General features: G+C 41.6%; 1 protein-coding gene across 1 annotated transcript; it reads left to right on the forward strand.

Annotated features, from left to right (window-relative positions):
- The first annotated feature begins 1370 nt into the window (after positions 1-1370).
- tbccd1 (TBCC domain containing 1) lies at positions 1371-24881 on the forward strand. Its single transcript, XM_034079466.2, has 9 exons — positions 1371-1565; positions 4245-4309; positions 4919-5185; positions 9527-9685; positions 15240-15356; positions 17140-17389; positions 17848-18034; positions 21473-22003; positions 23427-24881. The coding sequence occupies exons 2-9, from the start codon at positions 4247-4249 to the stop codon at positions 23629-23631; spliced, it is 1779 nt and encodes a 592-aa protein (XP_033935357.1). The 5' UTR covers positions 1371-1565; positions 4245-4246; the 3' UTR covers positions 23632-24881.
- The last annotated feature ends 1600 nt before the right edge of the window (positions 24882-26481 follow it).

Consider the following 26481-nt stretch of genomic DNA (forward strand, 5'->3'; position numbering starts at 1 on the left):
ATCAAAGTCAGAATTGGTTTAAAGTAAAGTAACTAAGTAGATTTACTCAAGTACTGTAAGTACAAATGTTGAGGTACGTTACTTGAGTATTTCCATTTACTACTGTGTACTTCGACTCCACTACAATTCAGAGGTAAATGGTGTACTTCTACATGTATTGAATACCTTTAGTTACTTTACAGATCTGGATGAATGATGTGAAATATAATCAAGTGTTGAATCAGACTTTAGTTCCACCTGGAGTAAATCCACCAGCTACCCTGCAGTCTACAAAGTACTTCAGACTCGCTGCACCTTCACCAGCTTTGAGAACACTTTAATGATCAATCATTATAACACATATATATATATTATTCTGAAATGGGCCAATCTGCACAATGAGTATTATAAACTATAATAATAATAATAATAATAATAATAATAATAATAATAATAATAATTTACCATCATACATAATGATGGTAAATGTTTTTACTTTATCTACTGATATTTACAGGAAATGGACACCAAAACATGTTATGGGCAGAAGGGACACGATCAGGCTGTTAGGGCTATTCCGGACAGTGAGGACAGTGAAGGTCAAGATAGGGTTAGGCACACAGACACACACACACACACACACACACACACACACACACACACACACACACACACACACACACACACACACACACACACACACACACACACACACACACACACACACACACATTGTTTTTAATGTGTTTTTAATTTTTGTAATAATTAGTTTTTTAGTTTTTTTTAGTATTATCTTTATTTTGTTGTTGTAGTAAAACCTTTTCTTCATATTAAATATCTTTATATCTTTTTTTCCAAGTTCTTTTTATGATTGTATTACGTTTTATATTATTATTATTATTATTATTTTGTATTCATTCCATTATTATTTTATTTCATTTGAATATTTGAATTATCATTTAATTATTATTATTTTCTATAATTTTTAATCCCATTTTTTTCTTCCAATAAAGACAATTTTACTTACAATAATAATTATTCTAAAATTAAATTAAAATAATTCTGCTATAGGGGTTGGTTTGAGATGCTATGTCGTTATTTCTATACATTATTTATTTCAGAATAACTCATTATTACAGATACTAACTATTTATTTTGCATTAATAAGTTATTATTTCACATTTTAAAAAAGTACAAGTATTTATGGTGGCATTCTAAATTAAAATATTACTATTAAAATAAATGACGTGCAGTCTAAACCTTTTAATCACAGGGCTCCATCTTATTTTTCTCTTTTACTGGCAGAAATGAACTTCCATACGTGTTTGTTTTGCTTAATGTATGTAAACTATGATGCAAACACACTGGAGGCTAACGCGCGCCCCCGCTAGCTGCGCGCCCCCGCCTCAGATGTCAGTGGAGAGGAGGGCGCCAAATAGGAAGAGCAGCATATGTGTGTGTGTGTTGTGTGTGCGTGTGTCTCTCATCACAACCACACTCATCAACGACAGGACTTATCATCTTCACTCTTTACTTATGAGTGACCCATCGAGGCGGAACACCGTGGACGAAGACAGAGGCTAAAAGTAAGAGCTAATGCTAAATGCTATTTTCCTCCCTATTCACTTTGGCTTGTTAGCATTGCAAGCTAACGGTGGCTAAGTTAGCAGTGAAGTTACCTTCGAGATGAAACAACTGTTTACTCATTCCTCCAGCTACCAAACTAACTTCCGCACCTCCCCACAACATGTAGTCAGCTGTGTGCATATGTATTATTGTCTTACTGGATTCGTTTTACTTTAGTGAAGTTAACTTCGAGATAAAACAACTCTTTACTCAAACCTACAGCTACAAAACCACTTTTCATATGCCCCCACAACATAACGCGTGTTTTTGTGCGTAGTTAAGTGTATTTATAAGTGTCTTAATGGATAATTTTAGCCTAGTTTAGTAACCCTAAACGTGGTATTAAACCACCATGACCACAGAACGCATGTCAGGTGTTGATGACACGAGCAACCTGCTGTTGTCATGGGAGCATCATCGCGCCATTACAGGAGATAATAAACCGCTATGTTGAATTAACCACATGCTAACACTCATATACTCGTATTTGTCATGTATTTATCACTTGTATAGTCCGGTTATTTTACAGGCTCCCCCCTCAATTAATCTATACATCTCTAAATGCACCTTGGTAATATATATAATCCTCTCACTTTTGAATGCAGCACGAGACATTGTTGGCTTTTGTTCTAGCAGGATTCTTGACTGTTTTTGTGGAATAAAATGCAATTATTTCCCCCCTAGAGTACCTAGAAATAAACAACCTCAGTCACAGAACAAGCTAATTCTACATTATTTAAATATTACACAGCATGTGAAACCACTAACACACACCCCTTCAACACAATGTAATCTCATACAGCGATATTACAAGACACAACCGCAAACGTCATTTCAAATAATACAATTATATATTATAATATGCAACAAAAAGCAGCTTAATTTCCCTCTGGATCAATATGAATGTATCTGCGGTTGGGGCTGACACAATGAGACATTACCTTGGACTTTGATAAACTGAGACGGACGGTTTTCCCTATTTTCTGACATTTTTCTATAGAGAAATATTACCGGCTGTTTAATCAATACAGAAAATAATCACTCGTTGCAGCCTCGATCCATCCATCCATCAATCCAGGTGATCATGTGATGTAGTGCCCCGTGTATGAAATCACACAACTTACAGACGTACAGTGTACACTTATTTTGAATGGGATTTTTGTCTTTCATCATAGTTTCACTTGCATCTGACGTCACGTGGTTATTTAGAAAGGCTGCTGTTAAGTATGAGTCCTATTCTATTTAACCTTTATGTCATGCGCACGTTGCACTGTGATGTCATGCTATTCAAAAGTCTGTCATACTTGCTTACATTGCTCTCTGTTCTCTTGAAGGTCACCTGTTGTGCAAAATCCACTTCTTCATGTCTCTTCTACATCAACATGTGTCCCCTCTTCTTCATGTCTCTACTACATCAACATGTGTCCCCTCTTCTTCGTGTCTCTTCTACATCAACATGTGTCCCCTCTTCTTCATGTCTCTTCTACATCAACATGTGTCCCCTCTTCCTCATGTCTCTTCTACATCAACATGTGTCCCCTCTTCTCCACGTCTCTTCTACATCAACATGTGTCCCCTCTTCTCCACGTCTCTTCTACATCAACATGTGTCCCCTCTTCTTCATGTCTCTTTTCTACATCAACATGTGTCCCCTCTTCTCCATGTCTCTTCTACATCAACATGTGTCCCCTCTTCTTCATGTCTCTTCTACATCAACACCTGTCCCCTCTTCTTCGTGTCTCTTCTACATCAACATGTGTCCCCTCTTCTTCATGTCTCTTTTCTACATCAACATGTGTCCCCTCTTCTCCATGTCTCTTCTACATCAACATGTGTCCCCTCTTCTCCATGTCTCTTCTACATCAACATGTGTCCCCTCTTCTTCATGTCTCTTCTCCATCAACATGTGTCCCCTCTTCTTCATGTCTCTTCTCCATCAACATGTGTCCCCTCTTCTTCATGTCTCTTCTACATCAACATGTGTCCCCTCTTCTTCATGTCTCTTCTGCATCAACATGTGTCCCCTCTTCTTCATGTCTCTTCTACATCAACATGTGACCCCTCTTCTTCATGTCTCTTCTGCATCAACATGTGTCCCCTCTTCTTCATGTCTCTTCTACATCAACATGTGTCCCCTCTGTGGAAAGAGACTCTGAAAGTTTCAGGAACAAAGATTTTCTCTCTTTTTGATCCATTTCTATAAAAACCTGTCTGAAAATGAGCTGATCAGATTTTGGTCACTTTATGATGTCATAACGATGTGTTGTCTTGTGTAGCCATTAGCCAATCAGCAGCCAAGGTAACCCCCCCCCCCCCCTTATCACCTGAATCTCCTCCTAGAGCACCTTTGAGTTCTTTGTAACCAAGTCTCTCTCAGAGGGGCGTGGGGAGGGGCTCCTTATTTTCATCTAAAGGAACAGACAGAGAATCAGCACTTTGGAAACAGGGCTGAAACAGAGGGGATTATGGGTAATGCTGCAATGATCTGTTTGGTGTTTCAGCCAATCAGAGACAGGCTCTGGATATATCTGAGACCTGTGATATACTGATGACAAACAGTATAATAGGGGACCTTTTAAATCGGTGCACATATCATGGGTCGGACTTCCATATCTTTGTTTTGTCTCCTTTCTCTTCAGACATGGAGGCAGACGCTGTGAGCATCTGGCCGCGCATGGAGCCCTTCTTACTGGGAGCCCTGCAGGTGAATATACCCGTCAATCTATTTCATATGATACAAGTTGCCCTGGTGGTAATGCACATTTTGTAACCTAAGTCCAAAGTCAACTTTATTGTCCATCTTTCAGTTTGTGTGTACAGACAGAGAGATCGAAATACCGTCTCCCACAATCCAGAATACAAAATACAAATATAGAAAGAAGTGGAATTCTTTGCCGAATGATTTAAAGGGCTGTAAGAACATTTTTAAGTTAAAGAAAAAGTATAAAGAAAGTGTAATTAGACAGTATGAAGTTGACTTTTGATTGTATATATATTGTATATAGAATATTGCTTTAATTTTACGTTTTAATGGTTATTTCCTTTGTTTTGTTTGTTGTTACTTTTTTGTAAGAAGGGGCAGGTCAAATAAGATGTTCTTCTCCCTGCTCCTTTCCACCATGCGCTATAAAAAACAGTATAAGTCTACATGTTTTGTTTTAAAATAAGTGCCATGTGTGGAATAAACAAACAAACACACATCAAATATATATACACACAATCAAGAGACACATGTATACATATGCACACATTAAGACATACATAAAAGCACAACAATCAATATTGTACATAACTGGAATGAATGCCATTGCAGGTGGCTCCCCCGTCCAAACTCAGCCTGCACTATCTCAGAAAGATGGCGTCGTACGTGCGAACGCGTGACGGCTGCTTCCCCTCCATGAGCTGGCCCATGTGGAGGCACATTGCCTGTGGAAAGCTGCAGCTCCATGAAGACCTGGCCTGGCTCTACTTTGAGACCTTCGATCTCCTCATCGGCCACGTTCCAGAGGAGAGGCTGGAGTGGGCCGAGTGTCTCTCCCAGTGCTCGGACAAAAGCGAGCTGGACCATCAAAGGAGCCGGGTACAAATATAGAAAAGGGTGGAGTAGAATTTAGTGATGGGAGTTAGGGCTCTTTGAAGGGAGCCGGATCTTATGGCTCCGTTCCTTTCAGGGAGCCGTTCAAAAGAACCGTTTATTTTTGAAGGTGGAGATTATTTGTTGACCCTGCTGTAAATGATATTTTGGCTTTACAAATGTTGCACTCCGCTTTATCATTGCCTATGTTTTTGTTGTAGTGCATCCAAATGCTGATGCGTTTTCGCGTTTGGCTCAATTTTTCACCCGCGTCGTCTACGTGTACCACTTGTTATTAGGGATGGGAACGATTAATCGAATATTCGAAATTATTCAGGTCTTCGAATAATTATTCATGTATTCGAATATGAGTTATGAATATTTAAATTTTTTGTTTTTTTGTTTTGGGAGTGATGCCTAAGTTGGTTACATATTATCAAATTGAATAATTCAATGTGTATATATATATATACGACAGTGCCATAGCTAAATGAGTTAGTTCACGTCTAAAGTAGGGCTGCAACAAACGACTAATTTGATAATCGATTAATCTATCGATTAATGAAACGATTAATCGACTATTCGGACTATTACTGTATGCCTTGCACAATTTCTCAAACGCTCTTATTTAGCCATCAACTTTTAGATTTAGCTTGAGGTTGTTTTAGGCATGTGGAAACTAGCAATGAAGACAATAAAGATGAATACTTGATTCCAAAATACATATATTATTGAAATAACTTAAATTGTGAACAAAACTAACATTGCTTTTTATTCAAATTTAAATAAATAATATTTCACATCAAAAGAAACAACAGTGTTTTAACAAATCGTATTAAATAATCTGATGACAGAACTGTAAACAGAATAGCTGAAACTTTAACAAACTAAATAATAATAATAATAATAATTATATATAATATTTTTATAGCGCCTTTCAGGAAACCCAAGGTCGCTTTACAAGTCGGGTAGGGGGGGGGGAGTAGGGGAAAAAAGGCAGACAGGTTAAGGGGGTGGGGGGGGAAGTAGCGGACAAATAAACCTATTAAACTAACTATACAGTAGGGAAAGCCTTGGTAAAAAGGTGCGTTTTGAGGGCTTTTTTGAAAATGAAACGAAACTTAAAATAAGAAGCAGCATTTTATGGCACGCTATGCATGGGGCCGCCTTGAGGGGGTTTCCCGACATGTTGTTTCAGTAAATTAAAGGGTGTTTCATGTTGTCGTTGCTGTGGACCTTCTTAATACCTTGGAAAATGCCGTTTAATACTTTTTAATAGCCTTAATTTTCGCTAAATTGATTTATCAACTTGTAATACTTTTTAAGACCCCGCGGACACCCTGTGCTAGCATACATAACACCTGACGTGAAAACGTTACTCGTGGACGGGGCTACTAGAAAGACAGTCGAACCCGGTGCATTCCTCCGTCTGGATGTGGAGCACTTTTGCTAAATGTTTAGAAAAATAGCTCGTGTTACCGCCCTTACGTGCTAAACTCGTATTCCACTTTTGGTAACGAGCGTTCTCCACATCGAGACGGGTAAAGTTTAACCACCTCGGAGCGCGTTCTCTCCGCCATCTCCCACGTGTGTGTGTTGCTGCATGTTGCAGCTGCCCGTGTGTAAACTGCCCCGCCCCCTCGCAAGCAGGCGGGGGAGAGAAAGATCGAAAATACATCATAGACGCATTTGTTTGTCTTTTTGCATATTAGAAACGAGATGGTGACACTAAGACTGCGATATAATGTCTTTGTAGCAATACTACATGACATATATTTTTTAAATGTCTCCAGTACCGATACAAAGACCAATAAAGTTAGAGCTTAACGGGGCGTAAAACACACGTGATGACGTCACCAACGAATCGACGACTGAATTAGTTGGCAACTAATTTGGTAATCGATTTTAATCGATTAAGTCGATTAGTTGTTGCACCCCTAGTCTAAAGGTGTGTTTTGCTCCGCTCACCGGTCCCTCACAGCGGGCAGAGCTGCAGGTGCTGATCTCTCTCTCGCGTCCGGTTATACTTCACTCGTGTTTATGTCCAAATCCATCAGATCTAGCTAGTTCTAGCCAATGATACTGCTGCTGCCCCTCCCTACACGCAGATCACGCAGACTCAAACCTCATCTTAGGCCCAAATGTGACGCAAATGCGCTCCGCAGCCGTTGCGAGGTTCATGAGCGTGCTCCCCCGCCCCCTGACAACACTCGCGACACATCAGTGGCCAGCCTAAACAACAATAAGCGCTGCTTGGCAACCGTGTGTGGCGGCAAAGTACATTTAGTTTTGCCGGTATTCAACATATTTGACCAGTCATAGTCCGGAAATTATTTACACTCTAAGAAGAGTCCTACACAACAGACATGGCGTCAAAAAGGAGTAATGTGTGGAAATATTTCGACCAGGTAAGTGAGTGCGGTGTAGAGGTCAAACAATGCCAAATTAAACTTATATACATACTATACCTTGCTATACCCGCAACCTCCGTTCCAGCTGAGAGGGTCTTCTCTACAGCTGGCCTGATTGTGAATCGCCTCCGCACATGAAAGCTATAGGCCTATAGCTGTCAAACTGTGATCACCAGTTAAATACATTTGTCAAATTCGACTTGGTTTCTACAGTTATTTGAACAAGTATGTATTTGTTTCCATAAATGATTGGAAAAAAATTGGCTAAAAAAAAAAGATTCCGAAAAATCTTTTGACAATTTTTTTTTTTACCCAATTTTTTTGTATAGAATATGTACATTACGGTTAACCGTTTTTTGGGGGGTCGAATATTCGAATATACATTTGCTTTCAAATTCCCATCCCTACTTGTTATGAATTCTCTCTCTCATGCCTATTCCGTTAAGACCCACACCTACTCTGCCTCTGATTGGCTTACCCTAGTGGTGCATACCGGTTCCCGGTATTACCGAAATACCGGTTACTGGCGGCTACGGTATACCGTACGGAAATCAGATCCGGTTTTCGATTTTCTTTAAAAAAATGTTTTATATAAAGTTAGGCGTAATATCCATAAACTCACGCCCAAACCGCCAGCCAATCAGATTGCGCGTCTTGCAACGGCTTCGGTGATTGGCTTGATTGCCAAGCAACGCCCTTCACCTTCCTCCCGAACGTCTGAGCCTTTCGGTTAGCTTTAGTTTTTTCATTAGCTCGATGTCGGCACGAAAATCTAAAGTGTGGCTGCATATGACTGCCAGTCTGTATGGTGGGGTCTGTAACCACTGCCAGTCTGAATGGTGGGGTCCGTAACCACTGCCAGTCTGAATGGTGGGGTCTGTAACCACTGTCAGTCTGAATGGTGGGGTCTGTAACCACTGCCAGTCTGTATGGTGGGGTCTGTAACCACTGCCAGTCTGAATGGTGTGGTCTGTAACCACTGCTAGTCTGAATGGTGGGGTCTGTAACCACTGCCAGTCTGAATGGTGAGGTCTGTAACCACTGCTAGTCTGAATGGTGGGGTCTGTAACCACTGTCAGTCTGTATGGTGGGGTCTGTAACCACTGCCAGTCTGTATGGTGGGGTCTGTAACCACTGCCAGTCTGAATGGTGGGGTCTGTAACCACTGTCAGTCTGTATGGTGGGGTCTGTAACCACTGTCAGTCTGTATGGTGGGGTCTGTAACCACTGCAATACGTTTATTTCTGGGAAAGGCGGCAACACATCTAACCTCTCAAAACATTTGCTACTGACACATAAAATCAGAGTACAGGGATGTACTGTCTTCAAGCCCTTATTGTCAAACGTGTTTTTCATTTTTTGTTCAGTACTAAATGGTCAAAGTCCCACAATTAATTGTAATATTCATTTGACATGTGAACTATATCATAAAGCGCTTTAATTTTACGACATGTATCGGTATCGTTCAGTGGTATCGGTATCGTAAAAAAGTCAACGATATGCATCCCTAGCTAACCCTAACCCACAGCATCTCACTCCTCGTGCCTAAACCTAACCAATCAGAGTAGGGGCAGGTCTTCACGGAATACGCTTGGGGAACAAAATCAAGCTTTATCACTGTTCACATAAAGGCGAGTGGATTTATGGCAGGCAGTGAACCAACGATAAAAAGAACGGCTCTCACCAAGTACGACTCGGTTCCCTTCGTTCGTACAAAGAGCCGTTGAAAAGAATCGTTCGGGTGCGTAACCTCACGAGTAGAATTGTGCCAAATGACTCACTTTACCTCAGAATTGGATGCTATCTTATTGTCTCGTGTTACTTTTTTGAATCATGTCTCACTCTTTTGTTTTGTTGTGCTATTCCCCAGGTAGAGCTTGTTGTTGTTGTTGCCTTTGAGTACACATTGATAGACGCTTTCTTCTTTCTCCTCCAGTTATCTGTGGACACGCTGCAGTTCCTCCTCTTCCTCTACATCCAGCAGCTGAACCGTGTGTCTCTACGCACCTCTCTGATCGGGGAAGAGTGGCCCAGCATGCGAGCTCGATCTCCGTCTCGCTCGGACCGAGAGGCCAAGACCAGCTCCCAGAACAAGGTCTGTTACCTGGAGAAACTACAGAAACATTGTGTCACGTGATTTGAATTTTGAATTGAGCCGTCCCTTAAGTTATAGATACTATCTCTTTACGTATTAGTGATGGGAAGAGCCGGCTATTTCAGTTCACGCGCGTGCTCCACTAGCACCCCCAGTCAAGGCTCGACAGGACACTTTCCGTCACAGAACACGCTTTGCAGGCGGCGAAAATAATCCCACCAGACTCCTTTTCCCCTCCAGCAGAGGGATGTCCTTGTCCTTTTTCCTTTTCGTTACTTCAAGCGATAAAAACTCGATCTTCTCTCGAATGACTAATTTTTTTGGACGCCCTCGGCTCGAGTTCATGGCGTTCCGAGCTGAATGTCAAATAATGGCAAGACGCCCCCTTGGCGGAAACGCTGATGATGATACTGAAATACATATATATATATGTGTTAATAATATAGGTTTTGGGAGAAGGGGGTGGGATTAAGTAAATAAGTGTAAACTTCTTCCCACCCCTTTTCGGATGTGTAATTAGGTAGTTCATTTATATAGAATTTGTAAGTAAGTAATATTTTTGTTTATCAATTTGACACTGCTTAAGTTTTCATAGTATAATAATTCTCATGTTTAATTTCATTATTATTATTATTTATTTTTGTGTTATTGATTTACACATTCAAATCAAATCAAAAAGTTTTATGTATTGCATTTTTCTCCAAATCTGTACAGAGAACCGTCAGTGTTTTTGGTATTACCCTAAATAAAAAAACACATATTCTACTACTATTCCCTATGAGAAAACAGCAAGAAAGACTTATTCGTAGAGTAGCAATAATTAAACAAAATATAATAAATTGGTTCAATGATGATAGCTGTGAATGCAAACATTTTGTAAATGGAGAAAAGAAAACATGGGAATTAAAATTTAAGATAAAAAGGGGAAACGTTGGTGAGGAACACAAAACATCACTAATGACCCCATGTTTAGATGGAAAACTAAAGAAACTGTAGTTCTGTCTAATAACAAAATCGATATATCCACAAGTAGCAATAAGCTTGACTCCAACAAAAATACGTCTCAGGAAAGTTTGGTTGACTCTTTACTTAAAGTGCACCTATCATGCTATTTTTATTTCTCAGATATATAAAAATATATTTAAAACATGTTTATGAAGTGTTTTGCTCAAAATACCAAACAGATCACTCATTCTAGCCATGCCTCATATCCCTCTATTTCACTTCCCGTTTCAAAAGTGCTGATTTGGGGATAAAGCTTTAAAAAAAACAAAAAAAGGAGGGGTCTGAGCTCATGCGGGACCCGGCAGCTACCGTCTAAACTAAATGCTGCCGTGATGAAACGCCATATCATGGATTATCAAGGATCTGAAACAGTCTGGAGCTCAAAGGCTTTCTCTCTTGCTGGTTATACCACAAGATGAGTTCCTTTCTACTTCCTGCTTCTTCACACACATGCTCTCCAGCACAGGTTAGCTCTGAGTGTTAGCGATGCTAACGTAAACACCGACCATATTACGTCCAAAACAGTCTGGCATTGTTTCTGATAGCAACTTTCTGATTGGCCCGTGGGTGCACATTTCAGATATTACGTCATATCGGACGCAAATCTGGATCAGCTCCGTTGTTCCCCGTTTTTAGAGATTTGGGTACGGAGGTTATGCGGGGGGAAAACTCTGACTGTTGTGTGTGCTTATGCACCCAACAGCAGTTCAGAGTATTCGGCCTTCTTGGAGACCCTGGAAAGAGTCCTGTATGGGGCTCCTGAAGGGGACTCCTTAGTCTTGCTGGGAGACTTCAACGCACATGTGGGCAATGATGGAGACACTTGGAGGGGCGTGATTGGGAGGAACGGCCCCCCTGATCTGAACCGGAGTGGTGGTTTGTTACTGGACTTCTGTGCTAGTAACATAACAAACACCATGTTCGAACATAAGGATGCTCATAAGTGTACGTGGTACCAGAGCACCCTAGGCAGAAGGTCCATGATCGATTTCGTTATCGTATCATCGGACCTGAGGCCGTATGTTTTGGACACTCGGGTAAAGAGAGGGGCGGAGTTGTCAACTGATCACCATCTGGTGGTGAGTTGGGTCGACTGGCGGGGGAAGCCTCTGGATAGACCTGGTAAGCCCAAACGTGTAGTTCGGGTGAACTGGGAACGTCTGGAGGAGGCCCAAGTTCAGGAGGCCTTCAGCTCGCACCTCCGGCGGAGCTTTTCGGGCATTCCTGTGGAGGTTGGGGACATTGAACCAGAGTGGTCGGTGTTCAAAGCCTCTATTGCCGAAGCCGCGGTGGGGAGCTGTGGTCTCAAGGTCTTAGGTGCCTCAAGGGGCGGTAACCCTCGAACCTCCTGGTGGACACCGGTGGTCAGGGAAGCCGTCCGACTGAAGAAGGAGGCCTTCAGGGATTTGTTATCCCGGGGGACTCCCGAAGCAGTTGCAAGGTACCGACAGGCCCGAAGGGCAGCAGCCTCATCCGTGGCCGAGGCAAAGCAGCGGGTGTGGGAGAAGTTCGGAGAAGACATGGAGAAGGACTTTCGGGCGGCACCAAAGTTGTTCTGGAAAACTGTCCGACACCTCAGGAGGGGGAAGCAGGGAACCATCCAAGCTGTGTACAGTAAGGATGGGACGTTGTTGACCTCAACTGATGGAGTGTTGGGACGTTGGAAGGAACACTTTGAGGAACTCCTGAACCCGACAACTCCGCCCTCTATGTTAGAGGCAGAGCTGGAGTATGACGGGGGATCAACGCCAATCTCCCGGGGGGAGGTCACTGAGGTCGTCAAACAACTCCACAGTGGCAAAGCCCCGGGGGTGGATGAGATCCGCCCGGAAATGCTGAAGGCTCTGGGTGTTGAGGGACTGTCATGGTTAACACGTCTCATCAACGTTGCGTGGAAGTCGGAAACGGTACCGAAGGAGTGGCAGACCGGGGTGGTGGTCCCCCTTTTCAAAAAGGGGGATCAGAGGGTGTGTGCCAATTACAGAGGCATCACACTACTCAGCCTCCCCGGGAAAGTTTACTCCAAGGTACTCGAAAGGAGGGTCAGGCCGATTGTCGAACCTCAGATTGAGGAGGAACAATGCGGATTCCGTCCTGGTCGTGGAACGACGGATCAGCTTTTTACTCTCGCAAGGATCCTGGAGGGGGCCTGGGAGTACGCTTATCCGGTCTACATGTGTTTTGTAGACTTGGAGAAGGCGTATGACCGGGTTCCCAGGGAGTTACTGTGGGAGGTGCTGCGGGAGTATGGGGTGAGGGGGTCTCTACTCAGGGCCATCCAATCTCTGTACTCCCAAAGCGAGAGCTGTGTCCGGGTCCTCGGCAGTAAGTCGGACCCATTTCCGGTGAGGGTTGGCCTCCGCCAGGGCTGCGCTTTGTCACCAATCCTGTTTGTAATATACATGGATCGGATTTCGAGGCGTAGTCGTGGGGGGGGGGGTCTGCAGTTCGGTGGACTAAGGATTGCACCACTGCTTTTTGCAGATGATGTGGTTCTGATGGCTTCATCGGTCTGCGACCTTCAGCACTCACTGGATCGGTTCGCAACCGAGTGTGAAGCGGCTGGGATGAGGATCAGCACCTCCAAATCTGAGGCCATGGTTCTCAGCAGGAAACCGATGGACTGTCCACTCCAAGTAGGGAATGAGTCCTTACCCCAAGTGAAGGAGTTCAAGTATCTCGGGGTCTTGTTCTCGAGTGAGGGATCAATGGAGCGTGAGATGGGCCGGAGAATCGGAGCAGCGGGAGCGGTATTGCAGTCGCTTTACCGCACCGTTGTGACGAAAAGGGAGCTGAGCCGGAAGGCAAAGCTCTCTGTCTACCGGGCCATTTTCGTTCCTACCCTCACCTATGGTCATGAAGGATGGGTCATGACCGAAAGAACGAGATCGCGGATACAAGCGGCCGAGATGGGTTTCCTCCGCCGGGTGGCTGGTGTCTCCCTTAGAGATAAGGTGAGAAGTTCGGTCATCAGGGAGGGACTCGGAGTTGAGCCGCTCCTCCTTCGCGTCGAAAGAAGCCAGTTGAGGTGGTTCGGGCACCTAGTTAGGATGCCACCTGGGCGCCTCCCTAGGGAGGTGTTCCAGGCACGTCCAGCTGGGAAGAGACCAAGGGGTAGACCTAGGACCAGGTGGAGGGATTATATCTCTTCGCTGGCCTGGGAGCGCCTTGGGATCCCCCAGTCAGAGCTGGTTGATGTCGCCAGGGAAAAGAAAGTTTGGGGCTCTCTGCTGGAACTGCTACCCCCGCGACCCGACCACGGATAAGCGGGAGAAGATGGATGGATGGATGGATGGTACGGAGGAAAAGAGAGAGGGTTTTATTTTCTGACGCTGCGTGAGTTCCCTGACACCCCGGGGACTAGGGATGTAACAATACCAAAAACTCACGGTACGATATTTTCTTTATTAAATAATAAATATGATTCGTACAGCATTTTAGTAGATAGTAGGATTTTAAAGTGTCAACAATATAATAATCAGACCCTGCAATAGAATAAATCAAGTTTCACTTTAGTTTTTCAAGTAACTCAACTCTAACTCACTCACTCACTCACTCACTCACTCACTCACTCAGCGTCATCAAGGTTATCTTTGAGGAATATGAGCACGTCCACATTTCCAGGTAGAAGCTGGGATGTTTGGGCGTTTGCAAAACCCCCTGCTGTGGAGAAAACTCTTGCTTGGTACTGATGTTGCTGGGACAGAGAGACATGCTTTGGCCATGGGTGGCAGCAGTGGGTCAAACTGTGCATCGTCTCTCCACCACTTCAGAAACAATACAGTTGTTGCCAAGAAGGTGAGGCTTATTGACAGAGATACAAATATACTGTTGGTACTTGTCCATGTCTCTAGGTGTGTACATGTAGCCCTGTAAATACGATGTCCTTTTGTGCTATCTGTTGTTTTAGTTCATGTTGTAACCTACTTGCCTACCTACTGCCATGTTGGACAGGTCTCTCTTGAAAAAGAGATCGATGATCTCAATACTCTCTAACAAATGGGACCACCTGGTTAAATAAAGGTTTAAAAAAATATATATATTTAAAAAAATATATATATATTAATCGCGGTAGATTTTGTCAGTCTCACGACGGTATTGAGACATTTAATTACCGCGATATTCGATATATCGTTACATCCCTACCGGGGACACATCTTTATGTATAAAAGTGCATGTTGCATGATAGGTCTCCTTTTAAACAAAAGATATCGGTACAAACACATATTTTCACCGGTCAAAAAACGATATTGCTCCGTGATTCTTTTCTCCTTCTCACTTCTAATTACCAGCAGCTGCGGTCGGCTATAACGTCAATTTTACGACGGCTGGTTTAAATAAATTATATAAAAATACTAATAACAAAGGATTACAATGTTCAAATATATCTACATAATATATCAAATTGTACATTTTAACATATGGCTCCTACAGAAACACTCATCACATGATTGCAATACCTCATGCCCAGTGCAAAGCATCGACTCAATCATGTTCTAAGCACTGGAATTCCTTGTTTTGTGACACTTGTTCTCGTCTCCTTCTGCAGAACTGGGACGATCAGGCCCACCTGTCCTTTGTGCAGAGTCACCTGGGAGAGATCCTGGAGCTGCTGGTGGAGCCGGGTCAGCTGTCTCAGTCTGGACAGGTGCTCAGAGGCTGCCAGGTGTGTGGACAGGTGTTGGGGAAATAGTGAATGTTCCAGTCTGAGAGTAACATGATAACAAAGGTATCCCAACTGTAGCTGTGAACATGACAGGATGTGTGATGACCTGGAAGAGCATCAGGACTGTTTGAGGCATGTGATAGCAATGTGATTAACATGAGGATTCAGCCTCTATGGAGACAGACATCAAGCATGCTCATCATCCAGATTTAGAGATTTTGAGAAAAAGTCCAGATTTTGAGAAAAAGTCAGAATTTAGAGATTTTGAGAAAAAGTCCAAATTTAGAGATTTTGAGATAAAGTCCAAATTTTGAGAGAAAGTCAGAATTTAGAGATTTTGAGAAAATGTCCACATTTTGAGAGAAAGCCAGAATTTAGAGATTTTCAAAAAAAAGTCCAGATTTTGAGAGAAAGTCAGAATTTAGAGAAAAAGTCAGAATTTAGAGATTTTGAGAAAATGTTGAGATTTTGAGAGAAAGTCAGAATTTAGAGATTTTCAAAAAAAGGCAACATTTTGAGAAAAAGTCCAGATTTTGAGAAAAAGTCCAGATTTTGAGAAAAAGTCCAGATTTAAAGATTTTGAGAAAAAGTCAGAATTTAGAGATTTTGAGAAAAAGTCCAAATTTAGAGATTTTGAGATAAAGTCCAAATTTTGAGAGAAAGTCAGAATTTAGAGATTTTGAGAAAATGTCAGAATTTAGAGATTTTGAGAAAATGTCCACATTTTGAGAGAAAGTCAGAATTTAGAGAATAAGTCAGAATTTAGAGATTTTGAGAAAAAGTCCAGATTTTGAGAAAAAGTCAGAATTTAGAGAATAAGTCAGAATTTAGAGAAAAAGTCCAGATTTTGAGAAAAAGTCAGAATTTAGAGATTTTGAGAAAATGTTGAGATTTTGAAAGAAAGTCAGAATTTAGAGATTTTCAAAAAAAGCCAACATTTTGAGAAAAAGTCCAGATTTTGAGAAAAAGTCAGAATTTAGAGAAAAAGTCAGAATTTAGAGATTTTGAGAAAATGTTGAGATTTTGAGAGAAAGTCAGAATTTAGAGATTTTCAAAAAAAGTCCAGATTTTGAGAGAAAGTCAGAATTTAGAGATTTTCAAAAAAAGCCAACATTTTGAGAAAAAAACTTTTTGTACATGACAGGATGTATGATTACCTAAGACCCGGTATTCCTCCATCTTGTGACTGTGTGACTCCCTCTCTTGCATATCAGCATGTGAAGGACACTGTTCAGGAACTAGTTGATGTATGTGATGACTACTTCCATTCTTGAAGTAGTAAGGAGTGATATTTTTCTAACAACAGTAACACGTTTATAATCCAGATTTAAAACGTTGTAGCATATGGCAATGTTCTCTCATAGGGATGAAAGCACAGAGAATAATCCGCCGAAGCTGCATATCTCCTCAGCTTTCAAATATGTTCTTACGTAACGGCTACTGTTTTGCAGATACAATCATTATATTTGTTACTTGATATTTTTGACTGAAATAAGACTCTAAAACCATTCCCATCTGTCTGATGCATTCAGTCTTTTTAACATACAAGACTGCTTTTGAGATTTTGAAAATGAAGCTTAAAATGTCTTTTGGCACTTTTGGCACTAGTTAGTCTTTCTTTGTTAAAAATCTTGCTTTAATGCATATAACTTGTCAGTTTCATCATCACAAATCCATCTTGTTGCGTACTGAGAGGCTGAGCAACGTGGCACTGTGTGTTTGTGTGTATTAGCACTCAATGTTTCTGTTCCCTGCATTACCCCTGTATATTCTATATCTCCAGATCTCCCTGGATGCTCTGCGCAGCTTGGCTCTCCTCCTGGAGGGCACAGCGGGTCCCGGCAGAGCGGTGCAGCCCGTCCACCGGCTGCTCACCAAACCCCCGCTGCAGACCCAGGCCGGGTTCTGCTCCGCCAGCCGCTGCTTCCCCCTGCAGAAGCTGCTCCTCTGCCTGCAGAACAGACTGGCTCTCAACCCCTTTGGGATCACCGCCTGCCTGCAGTCAGGGAAGAAGCTGGCCTGGGCTCAACAAGGTACCCTGAAGTCTACTGGAGTGAGGGTCTATGTATTGCATTTCGTTAGAAAAATATCACTCGTCACCGGCTTGAGCTTCAACATCAGGATCCATGTATTTCTGATCCTCTCCAGAATGGAAGTAGTCATCAAGTAGTTCCTGAACAGTGTCCTTCATGTTTAGATGACCATTCTTGTGTGTATAAGAATTCATTATGTGTCCGTCAGCTGTTACATTTGTACTATAAATGAATCATTTGCTTTATCCCCTTTTTTCCTACTGATTTGTTGATTGTTATTTATCTATTATAGTAATCCCTTGAAGAGAGATCATTTCAGAAATTGCCAAAACACAAAACGACCCTTCAGTAGTTTTGAAGGGAAATACTTGAATGTCAGGGTGTGTTTGTTTACAGTCATTACTCCTTCTCTTCCTGTTGATCTACATGTGTCTTTGTTTTCTGCGTGTGCTCTTTAGTGGAGGGGTCCATGAAGAGAGCCAGAATAGCCAGGAACACCCACACGGCCCCCCCCGGCAGTAAGATGGTTCTGATGTCGCAGGTCTTCAAACAGACTTTGGCTAAAACCTCAGACAAGCTGAACGGAGCCAACATCAAAATCCACCGCTGTGCCGACGCCTTCATCTACCTGCTCTCTCCTCTCAGGTACGCTGCTCTGCCCCGTGGATCCTTCAAAAGTCTTACATTTCTTTTTGATTTTCAAGGTCTAAACATGTCTAAATAGGTCTGGAGTTTTAGGAGGGGAGGTATTACATTTTATCTTTTTTTTTTTTTTTTTCACGAAACTGTGTCTCAGGGCTTCTAGGCCCCGAGCCTGTTTTTCAGGTTTCAGGCTCGAACATGACATTCCCAGAACAAATGACCATATCTTCCCTTCTAAAAGGGTTACATTAATAACCTTTTTTCTCAAAGCGATGATAAACCTGTGAGTTGGATGCAGAAAAGTCAGAATCAATATAGATGTTTTTTATTTTAAAGAAAATTCAGATTGAACACAGTAAAAAACTGTAAATTATAGTGTCCGTCCAAAATATATGTTGTACTTATAGTGCAAACTAACCTTGGATAATGGGTTAGTAGACTAAAAGCTTTAGGAATCCAAAGTATAACATATAATAAGTACCCTGTATCAAGATTGATGCAAAACAAGTGATATCTGACCTTTTTAGACAGATTTAGCAAAAAAAAAAACGATTTTGATTTTGACATCTCTTTCTGACCGTTAGAGCCAATAGAATCGAAGGGGAATCTCTCCACACACACACACATGGCAAAATGAAAAGGTGGGGGCTTTGCGCACACAGTTTTGCTCCAGAGTGAAGCTGTCTCTAGGTCTGACATCTCAAAACCGAAAAGCAGATTTATTGCTCATGGATTATCAGAGATCATTCAAAGGGACACAGACACATTGGATTAACCTATGGATTAAGTTCAGCATCGTTTTTATCGTTTTAATGCCATTGAAGACCACTTTTGGATGTGACCGTGACTCTGAGTCCCTCACAGTCTCTCTGTCTACCCATAAGCCCCCCCCCCTCTCAATCAACGTCCTCTTGACTTGACTGCCTTTTTATTTATTTTTATTTTACGATACTTACTTGTTTGCCTGTCCTTGTTTGTCTACCCTCCCTCATACTGTAAAGCGTCTTTGAGTTGTGAAAAGCACTATATAAATAAAATGCATTATTATTATTTTGACCACAGGTGCCACTAGCTCCATATGTTTTGATGTACGTTTTTGTTGATAACGTCGCGAGTTTGTATCTTTCACTGTTGAGGTGGGCACCGTTAGATTCTGTGTCTCCTTGCGATCATAAACGATGTGTTGGATGTGCACCTAGGATAAGTAATAAGGGAGCTAGGAGTGATTATCGGTGCAGTAATAGGTTAGCATTTTTCGCTCGGGGGTCATTGAGATGCTTCTTATGAGACTTGTGTTTTGTTTTGGTAAAAATGGTTTGTATCGTCAGTTAGCTGAGATTATTCCCGTTAATCTGGTATAACACATTAATAGGTTCTTAAATATTAAGATCCCCTGAGACACAGTGTCGTGAGAAAAAAAAACAAGGGTACCCGCCGGCGGGGACCTTGGGGCTTAACAGGTTAACATTTAAAAACATATGAATGTGTCATACCCACTTAACGGGAAGAAACTCAGCTCACTGACGAAACAAAACACAAGTCTCACAAGAAGCGTCTAAATGAGCCCTGAGCGGAAAAATGCTAATGCACTTAGCACAGAACTCACGGTAGAAATACTTTATTACTTATCGGGTCTGCACAAACAAGATATCGGCTAGCAAGCTGAGATTCCACAGATTCTAGGGGTATTAGGGGAAGGGGAAGAAAACCCAGACATCACACAGCGTAGCTTTACGGAGGAAAAACGGGACATTGTCTTTTGTTCTGATCAAAAGTCGTGTTCAATGGCATTAAAACGATAAAAACGCTGCTGAAGGTTAATCCATAGGTTAATCCAATGCGTCTGTCACTTTGAAATGATTACTGATAATCCATCGTCATATTTATGGAAAAAAAGGGGATTTCATATATAGCTATTATGACAGCTTCAGGTTTTGGGCACTCTGGCTACGCATCACTCATTCACCAATGGGTAATGTTTAGATGGATTTTAGGAACTTCCCCTCGATTCCATTGGCTCTAACGGTTCAAAAGAGGTGGCAATCATCAAAATCGACCAATGGGTTCCAGAGATATGGAAAATGCACCCAAATGACCCCAGAAGAGGTTTTTTTGTTGCTAAATCTCTCTAAAAACGTCAAATTTCACTCTTTTTGCATCAATCTTGATACAGGGTACTTATTATATGTTAAAGTTTGGATTCCTAAAGCTTTTAGTCTACTATCCCATCGTCCAAGGGTGGTTTTCACTGTAAGTAATGTTTTCTTTTTTGGACGGACACAATCATTTACATTTCTTTACTATGTTCAATCTGAATTTTCTTTAAAATAAAAACATCTATATTGATTCTGACTCTTCTACATCCAACTCACAGGTTTATCATTACTTTGAGAAAAAGGATTATTAATTTAACCCTTTTAGAAGTGAAGATATGGTCATTTGTTCCTGGCATGTCATTTTCGAGCCTGAGGCCTGAAAAACAGGCTAAAGGTACCCCATGTTTTGAATGTTTAATAAATAAATAAAATGTGTCTGAAAATACATATTACAGTAACGATAATCAGACGTATAATACGCAAAGAGAAATTGCTGAAAGAAATGTAAAAAGGTTGAAAATAAAAACACATTTCACTTAAATAAATTAGAAATGTTAACCCATAAATCAAAAAATCCATAACAAGAATTACATGTATTTAGATTTGTCTTCTTATTTTTATTTGAGAATATTAGTATTGTATGCACCATAAAAACGTTTTGCACTTTAAGTGGCCTTACACGTTATTTTTAGGACCAATTGAACACGTTTTATATGTTTTATCCTTATGATTATCAGGGTTCTTACGGTCATTACAAACCTGGAAAAGTCATGGAAATTCAAAATGCTGATTCCAGGCCCTGGGAAAGTCATGGAAATGTAACTAAAGTTGCATCAAATATAATTTATATTTGATCTAATCGCCGAAATAGTAATTCTATAATGATAATAAATACTGTATGGTATAGTAATGAAACGGCATTTAACTGACGAGGTGTTTTGCTGGTGAGAGATTTTAGTTGCTTTAGCGTGAAGCTAGTAAGCCTTGATTTGTTTTAGAGGCACGACATGTTTCATATGCAGACCTTATTTTCCTGTTCCATGTTAAAATAAACCATGTTCAGTGGCACGCTGAGAAAGAGTAATTCTTGTGGTCATGGAAAATTAGGTAAAGGTCATGGAGAGGTCATTGGTGAAAAAGTGTATGAACCCTGGATTATGTCATTTTTTAGCAATCTCTGACACAGGAAATGCACTTTACTGCTTTTAATAATCTTATCATATCATAATATTCCCTGTGTCACGGATTTAACGACACAGTTCATCTATCATGTATATTTCATTCTATGTTTGTATTGTGTTTGTAGCGCGTGGCTTGTGTGGTCATTTTGCGTCTTCTCCTCCAGATCAGTGAGTCTGGACAAATGTCGAGACTGCACCGTTGTTCTTGGTCCTGTTGAGACCAGCGTTCACATCCACAGCTGCCAGAACCTGCGTGTGATGTGTGTGTCGGGCCGAATCGCCATCGGGGTCTCCTCGCGTTGCACCATCCACACGTTGACCCCGACTCGACCTTTGCTCCTCCCAGGAAACACAGACATTACTCTGGGACCTTTCCACACCTTCTACCCCTCTCTGGAGGATCACATGGGCTGCGTGGGGCTCGCTGTGGTCCCAAACGCCTGGGATAGACCCTTACTGGTGGGTACAGAGGGGCTTTTTAACCCCTCGCTCAACTCCTCGTCCAACCCGGCCCCTCTCTGTTACCGCCTGCTACCTCCAGCTGAGTTTAACACCGTTGTGGTGCCTTTCGAGATGGAGGGCGACACGTGCGAGGTGCCGGGGGGGCTGCCTCCTCTGTACCAGGCGGCGGTGGAGGAGAAGGAGAAGAGGATCCAGAACTGGCAGAAAACGGTGTTGGAGACCCCACTCAACAAGTGAGTAGCAAATCAGGAACTTCTTTATTAACAAGTGGAATCATTTAAGACGGTCTAAAGAGAACTGGATCGTCCATAAAGAGTCCTCTCCTGCTGATGTTCAGGTGTATATCAGTATATAGTGTTTCTACTTTAAAGAGTCCTCTCCTGCTGATGTTCAGGTGTATATCAGTATGTAGTGTCTCTACTTTAAAGAGTCCTCTCCTGCTGATGTTCAGGTGTATATCAGTATATAGTGTCTCTACTTTAAAGAGTCCTCTCCTGCTGATGTTCAGGTGTATATCAGTATGTAGTGTCTCTACTTTAAAGAGTGCTCTCCTGCTGATGTTTAGGTGTATATCAGTGTGTAGTGTCTCTACTTTAAAGAGTCCTCTCCTGCTGATGTTCAGGTATATATCAGTATGTAGTGTCTCTACTTTAAAGAGTCCTCTCCTACTGATGTTCAGGTGTATATCAGTATGTAGTGTCTCTACTTTAAAGAGTCCTCTCCTGCTGATGTTCAGGTGTATATCAGTATGTAGTGTCTCTACTTTAAAGAGTCCTCTCCTGCTGATGTTCAGGTGTATATCAGTATATAGTGTCTCTACTTTAAAGAGTCCTCTCCTGCTGATGTTCAGGTGTATATCAGTATGTAGTGTCTCTACTTTAAAGAGTGCTCTCCTGCTGATGTTTAGGTGTATATCAGTGTGTAGTGTCTCTACTTTAAAGAGTCCTCTCCTGCTGATGTTCAGGTATATATCAGTATGTAGTGTCTCTACTTTAAAGAGTCCTCTCCTGCTGATGTTCAGGTGTATATCAGTATGTAGTATCTCTACTTTAAAGAGTCCTCTCCTGCTGATGTTCAGGTGTATATCAGTATGTAGTGTCTCTACTTTAAAGAGTCCTCTCCTGCTGATGTTCAGGTGTATATCAGTATATAGTGTCTCTACTTTAAAGAGTCCTCTCCTGCTGATGTTCAGGTATATATCAGTATGTAGTGTCTCTACTTTAAAGAGTCCTCTCCTGCTGATGTTCAGGTGTATATCAGTATGTAGTGTCTCTACTTTAAAGAGTCCTCTCTTGCTGATGTTCAGGTGTATATCAGTATATAGTGTCTCTACTTTAAAGAGTCCTCTCCTGCTGATGTTCAGGTGTATATCAGTATGTAGTGTCTCTACTTTAAAGAGTCCTCTCCTGCTGATGTCCAGGTGTATATCAGTATGTAGGGTCTCTACTTTAGTCCTCTCCTGCTGATGTTCAGGTGTATATCAGTATGTAGTGTCTCTACTTTAAAGAGTCCTCTCCTGCTGATGTTCAGCTGTATATCAGTATGTAGTGTCTCTAATTAAGAGAGTCCTCTCCTGCTATATATTCTTTAATGTTCAAAAAGCGGAGTTTACCTCCTATCTGCTGTTTTAACTTTGTCTCAATTTTCGTCCTGAAGGCAGCAGAAGCAGCAGTTCCAGGATTTAGTCGAAATGAAGTTCCACGAGTGGCTTTTGGAAACGGGTCACCGGCAGGAACTGGACAGCCTCATCCCCCCCGCTGTGAACTCTTTAAAGGACTCGACAACAGACACACAGGCAGTCAATCACACCAGACACATGAGGACTGGACGGGCAGTGGGACAGTCGCCTATGGCTTGTTGAAGCTTTATTCGGGTCCTAAAGTAGCAACACAGAAATGCACAATGGCTACATGTTTTCTGTGTGACACTTGGAGTATTATTGAACAGGAAGTGTGTGTCTTTTTACACTTCGCAGGTCCCAAATGATCGATCCCACAGTCCATTTTTTTTACCAGCTGTCAAACGGAAATATTTGAAGCAAAGATGTTTCCGCTCTGTAATACTTTGTGGATATTTCCTTTAATCTCCTCAGTACAACCGAAACAGCCGACTCTCCACATTAGGCCAGATGTCTAAATGTGTCTGTTTGTGTATGAATTCCCTCTGCTGTGGCTACACGTGTTCTGTGTGAGTATTATTGTACAGGAAGTGTGTGGGTTTCGACACCTTACTCTGGTACGTGTGCAGCTGTCGATCCAGCTTGTATGGCACCTTACGTCGCACTTGTTCTTAAGTGGAAAGCTGCTGTTCAAGTCCTTCTGAAGAAAAGGCAGCTACGTGTTTAAGTAGGGCGTGTGTTGGCATGTTGTTCAGTACGCTGACACCACTCTGTCGAGGAGAGCTGTAGACTCGATGAAGTCACCACAGAGCAAAGTAGAGGGAGATATATGAACATAATTTATTTGTATTATTGCACCGTCCACACTGTCTTTGTACGAAAGGGGTTAGCTGTACTTCTACACGTTGCTTTCCATGAACTGAAGTTTTCAAGCTGTATTTTTTGCCACATTTTGAACCTAGTCTATTTTTTTTACCAGCTGTCGAAAGGAAATATTTGTGATTAAGGTTATATTTTGTGGATTTCTTCCTTTAATCTCGTCAGTAGCTGTCTCACCACATTAGGCTTGATTAAACAATTGGTCAGTTTGTCAGCTGTTGTGTATATATATGTTGGTATGAGTTCCCCTTGCTAAATATGTATATTGGAGCATTATAGTAAGATCATTTATCATACATCTTCCCAGTGTCCTGCTCTAATACCTCCGAGTGAACTTCAGCCCCTTAACTTCTTATCTTCCTATTAGGGCTCGCATTATATTCACGAGAGCTGCTGCAATACGATAACTTAGGCCAAGTTGAAGGTGAAGAAAATGCAGTTAAGCATAGGAGAATATTACTGTAGAAGTTATCTAAAGGCTGGGATGTGTTGTACGAACTCCTCACTGCTGTTGAACTGCCCTCTGTCTGAACACTCGCACCTCTCTGCTGGTTCTATACGAAGAGCACAATACCGTTTTTTAATGTAAGAAATAATAAAGATTTTGACTAAAACCAGGCTGTGTTTGGTCTTATTCTGCACCTCGTCTCGAGTATTCACATCGTTCTGATTCTTCCACTCCACTTTTTACTCTGCCACCATTTCATGCATTATTCTAAACAACCCTAACATATTGAAATAGTTATATTAGTTCCACTTTGACCCGAAAATGCTGCTTGAAAATGTTTGCATCAGTAAAAAGAACACTTTTTGATTAGTTTCATTCTGATTTTGTTAAAATAAGTATCCATAGATTTTTGATAAATAAAAAATCCTTGAGGTTTTACTACAAGCCCTCGAGGTTTCCGTCCCTCTCCAGCACAATCTGTGTTGTTGTTATTTACTTATATTACTACCTTTAATGCTAATACATTAAACTTCACTGCATATATCATTTGTTTAATGGGATATATATTCAGAATATACCCCCCACAAGAGGGTCCTTTTCTGAAAGAATGCTTCTCCTTTTCATAACTTACAGTTTATTGTAATTTTTTTTTTTAAATTTTTTATTTATTTATTACAGGCTTTTACTTGTAATGGAGTATTTTTAAAGTGAAGTTTATTTATTTATTATTTATTTAAGTTTATTTAATTTAATTTTTTTAATTTTAATTTTTTTTTTATTTATTACAGGCTTTTACTTGTAATTGAGTATTTTTAAAGTGAAGTATTAATACTTTTACCTAAGTAAAGGACCTAAAAACTACCTCCACCAGTGGTATACTCTCTCTGGATCCTTCAATAAGGCAGCAGTAACATTTCACTGAATATATGATAAGTTAAAAGCAATATATATTCATATATACCCCCCACAAGAGGGGCCCTTTTCTGCAAGAATGCCTCTCCTTTAACACACAGTTTGCAACCAATATGTTAGGAGTTTAAATGGAGGCTTTTACTTGTAATGGAGTATTTCTTCAGTGAGGTATTAGGCAAGGCAAGTTTATTAATACAGCTCTTTCAACACAAGGCAAGTGCTTTACAGAAATGAAAGACATTAAGAAAATGGCATTTAAAAACAGTCATTCAAAAAGCAAAGATAATACAATAAACATTAAAAGAAAAAACACATGGATAAAAGTTACAGTGCAGTGTGAGATGTGAAAAGTTCAATTAAAAGCAGCGACAAAAAGAAAAGTCTTCAGCCTGGATTTAAAAGTAGGCAGAGTTGCAGCGGACCTGCAGGTTTCTGGGAGTTTGTTCCAGATGTTTGGAGCATGATAACTGAACTTCTCCAGGTTTAGTTCTGACTCTGACTCTCACTTCAAATGACCTCCACCAGTGGTTTACTCTCTGGATCCTTCCATAAGGCAGCAGTAAGTGGAGCTGGTCTGGTGGAGCTGGTGGAGCTGGTCTGGTGGAGCTGGTGGCGCTGGTGGAGCTGGTCTGGTGGAGCTGGTGGTGCTGGTGGAGCTGGTCTGGTGGAGCTGGTGGCGCTGGTGGAGCTGGTCTGGTGGAGCTGGTGGTGCTGGTGGCGCTAGTGGAGCTGGTCTGGTGGAGCTGGTCTGGTGGAGCTGGTGGCGCTGGTGGAGCTGGTCTGGTGGTGCTGGTGGAGCTGGTGGCGCTGGTGGAGCTGGTGGTGCTGGTGGAGCAGGTGGCGCTGGTGGAGCT

The sequence above is a fragment of the Pseudochaenichthys georgianus genome, unplaced genomic scaffold (assembly GCF_902827115.2).
Source record: "Pseudochaenichthys georgianus unplaced genomic scaffold, fPseGeo1.2 scaffold_625_arrow_ctg1, whole genome shotgun sequence".
NCBI lineage: Eukaryota > Metazoa > Chordata > Actinopteri > Perciformes > Channichthyidae > Pseudochaenichthys > Pseudochaenichthys georgianus.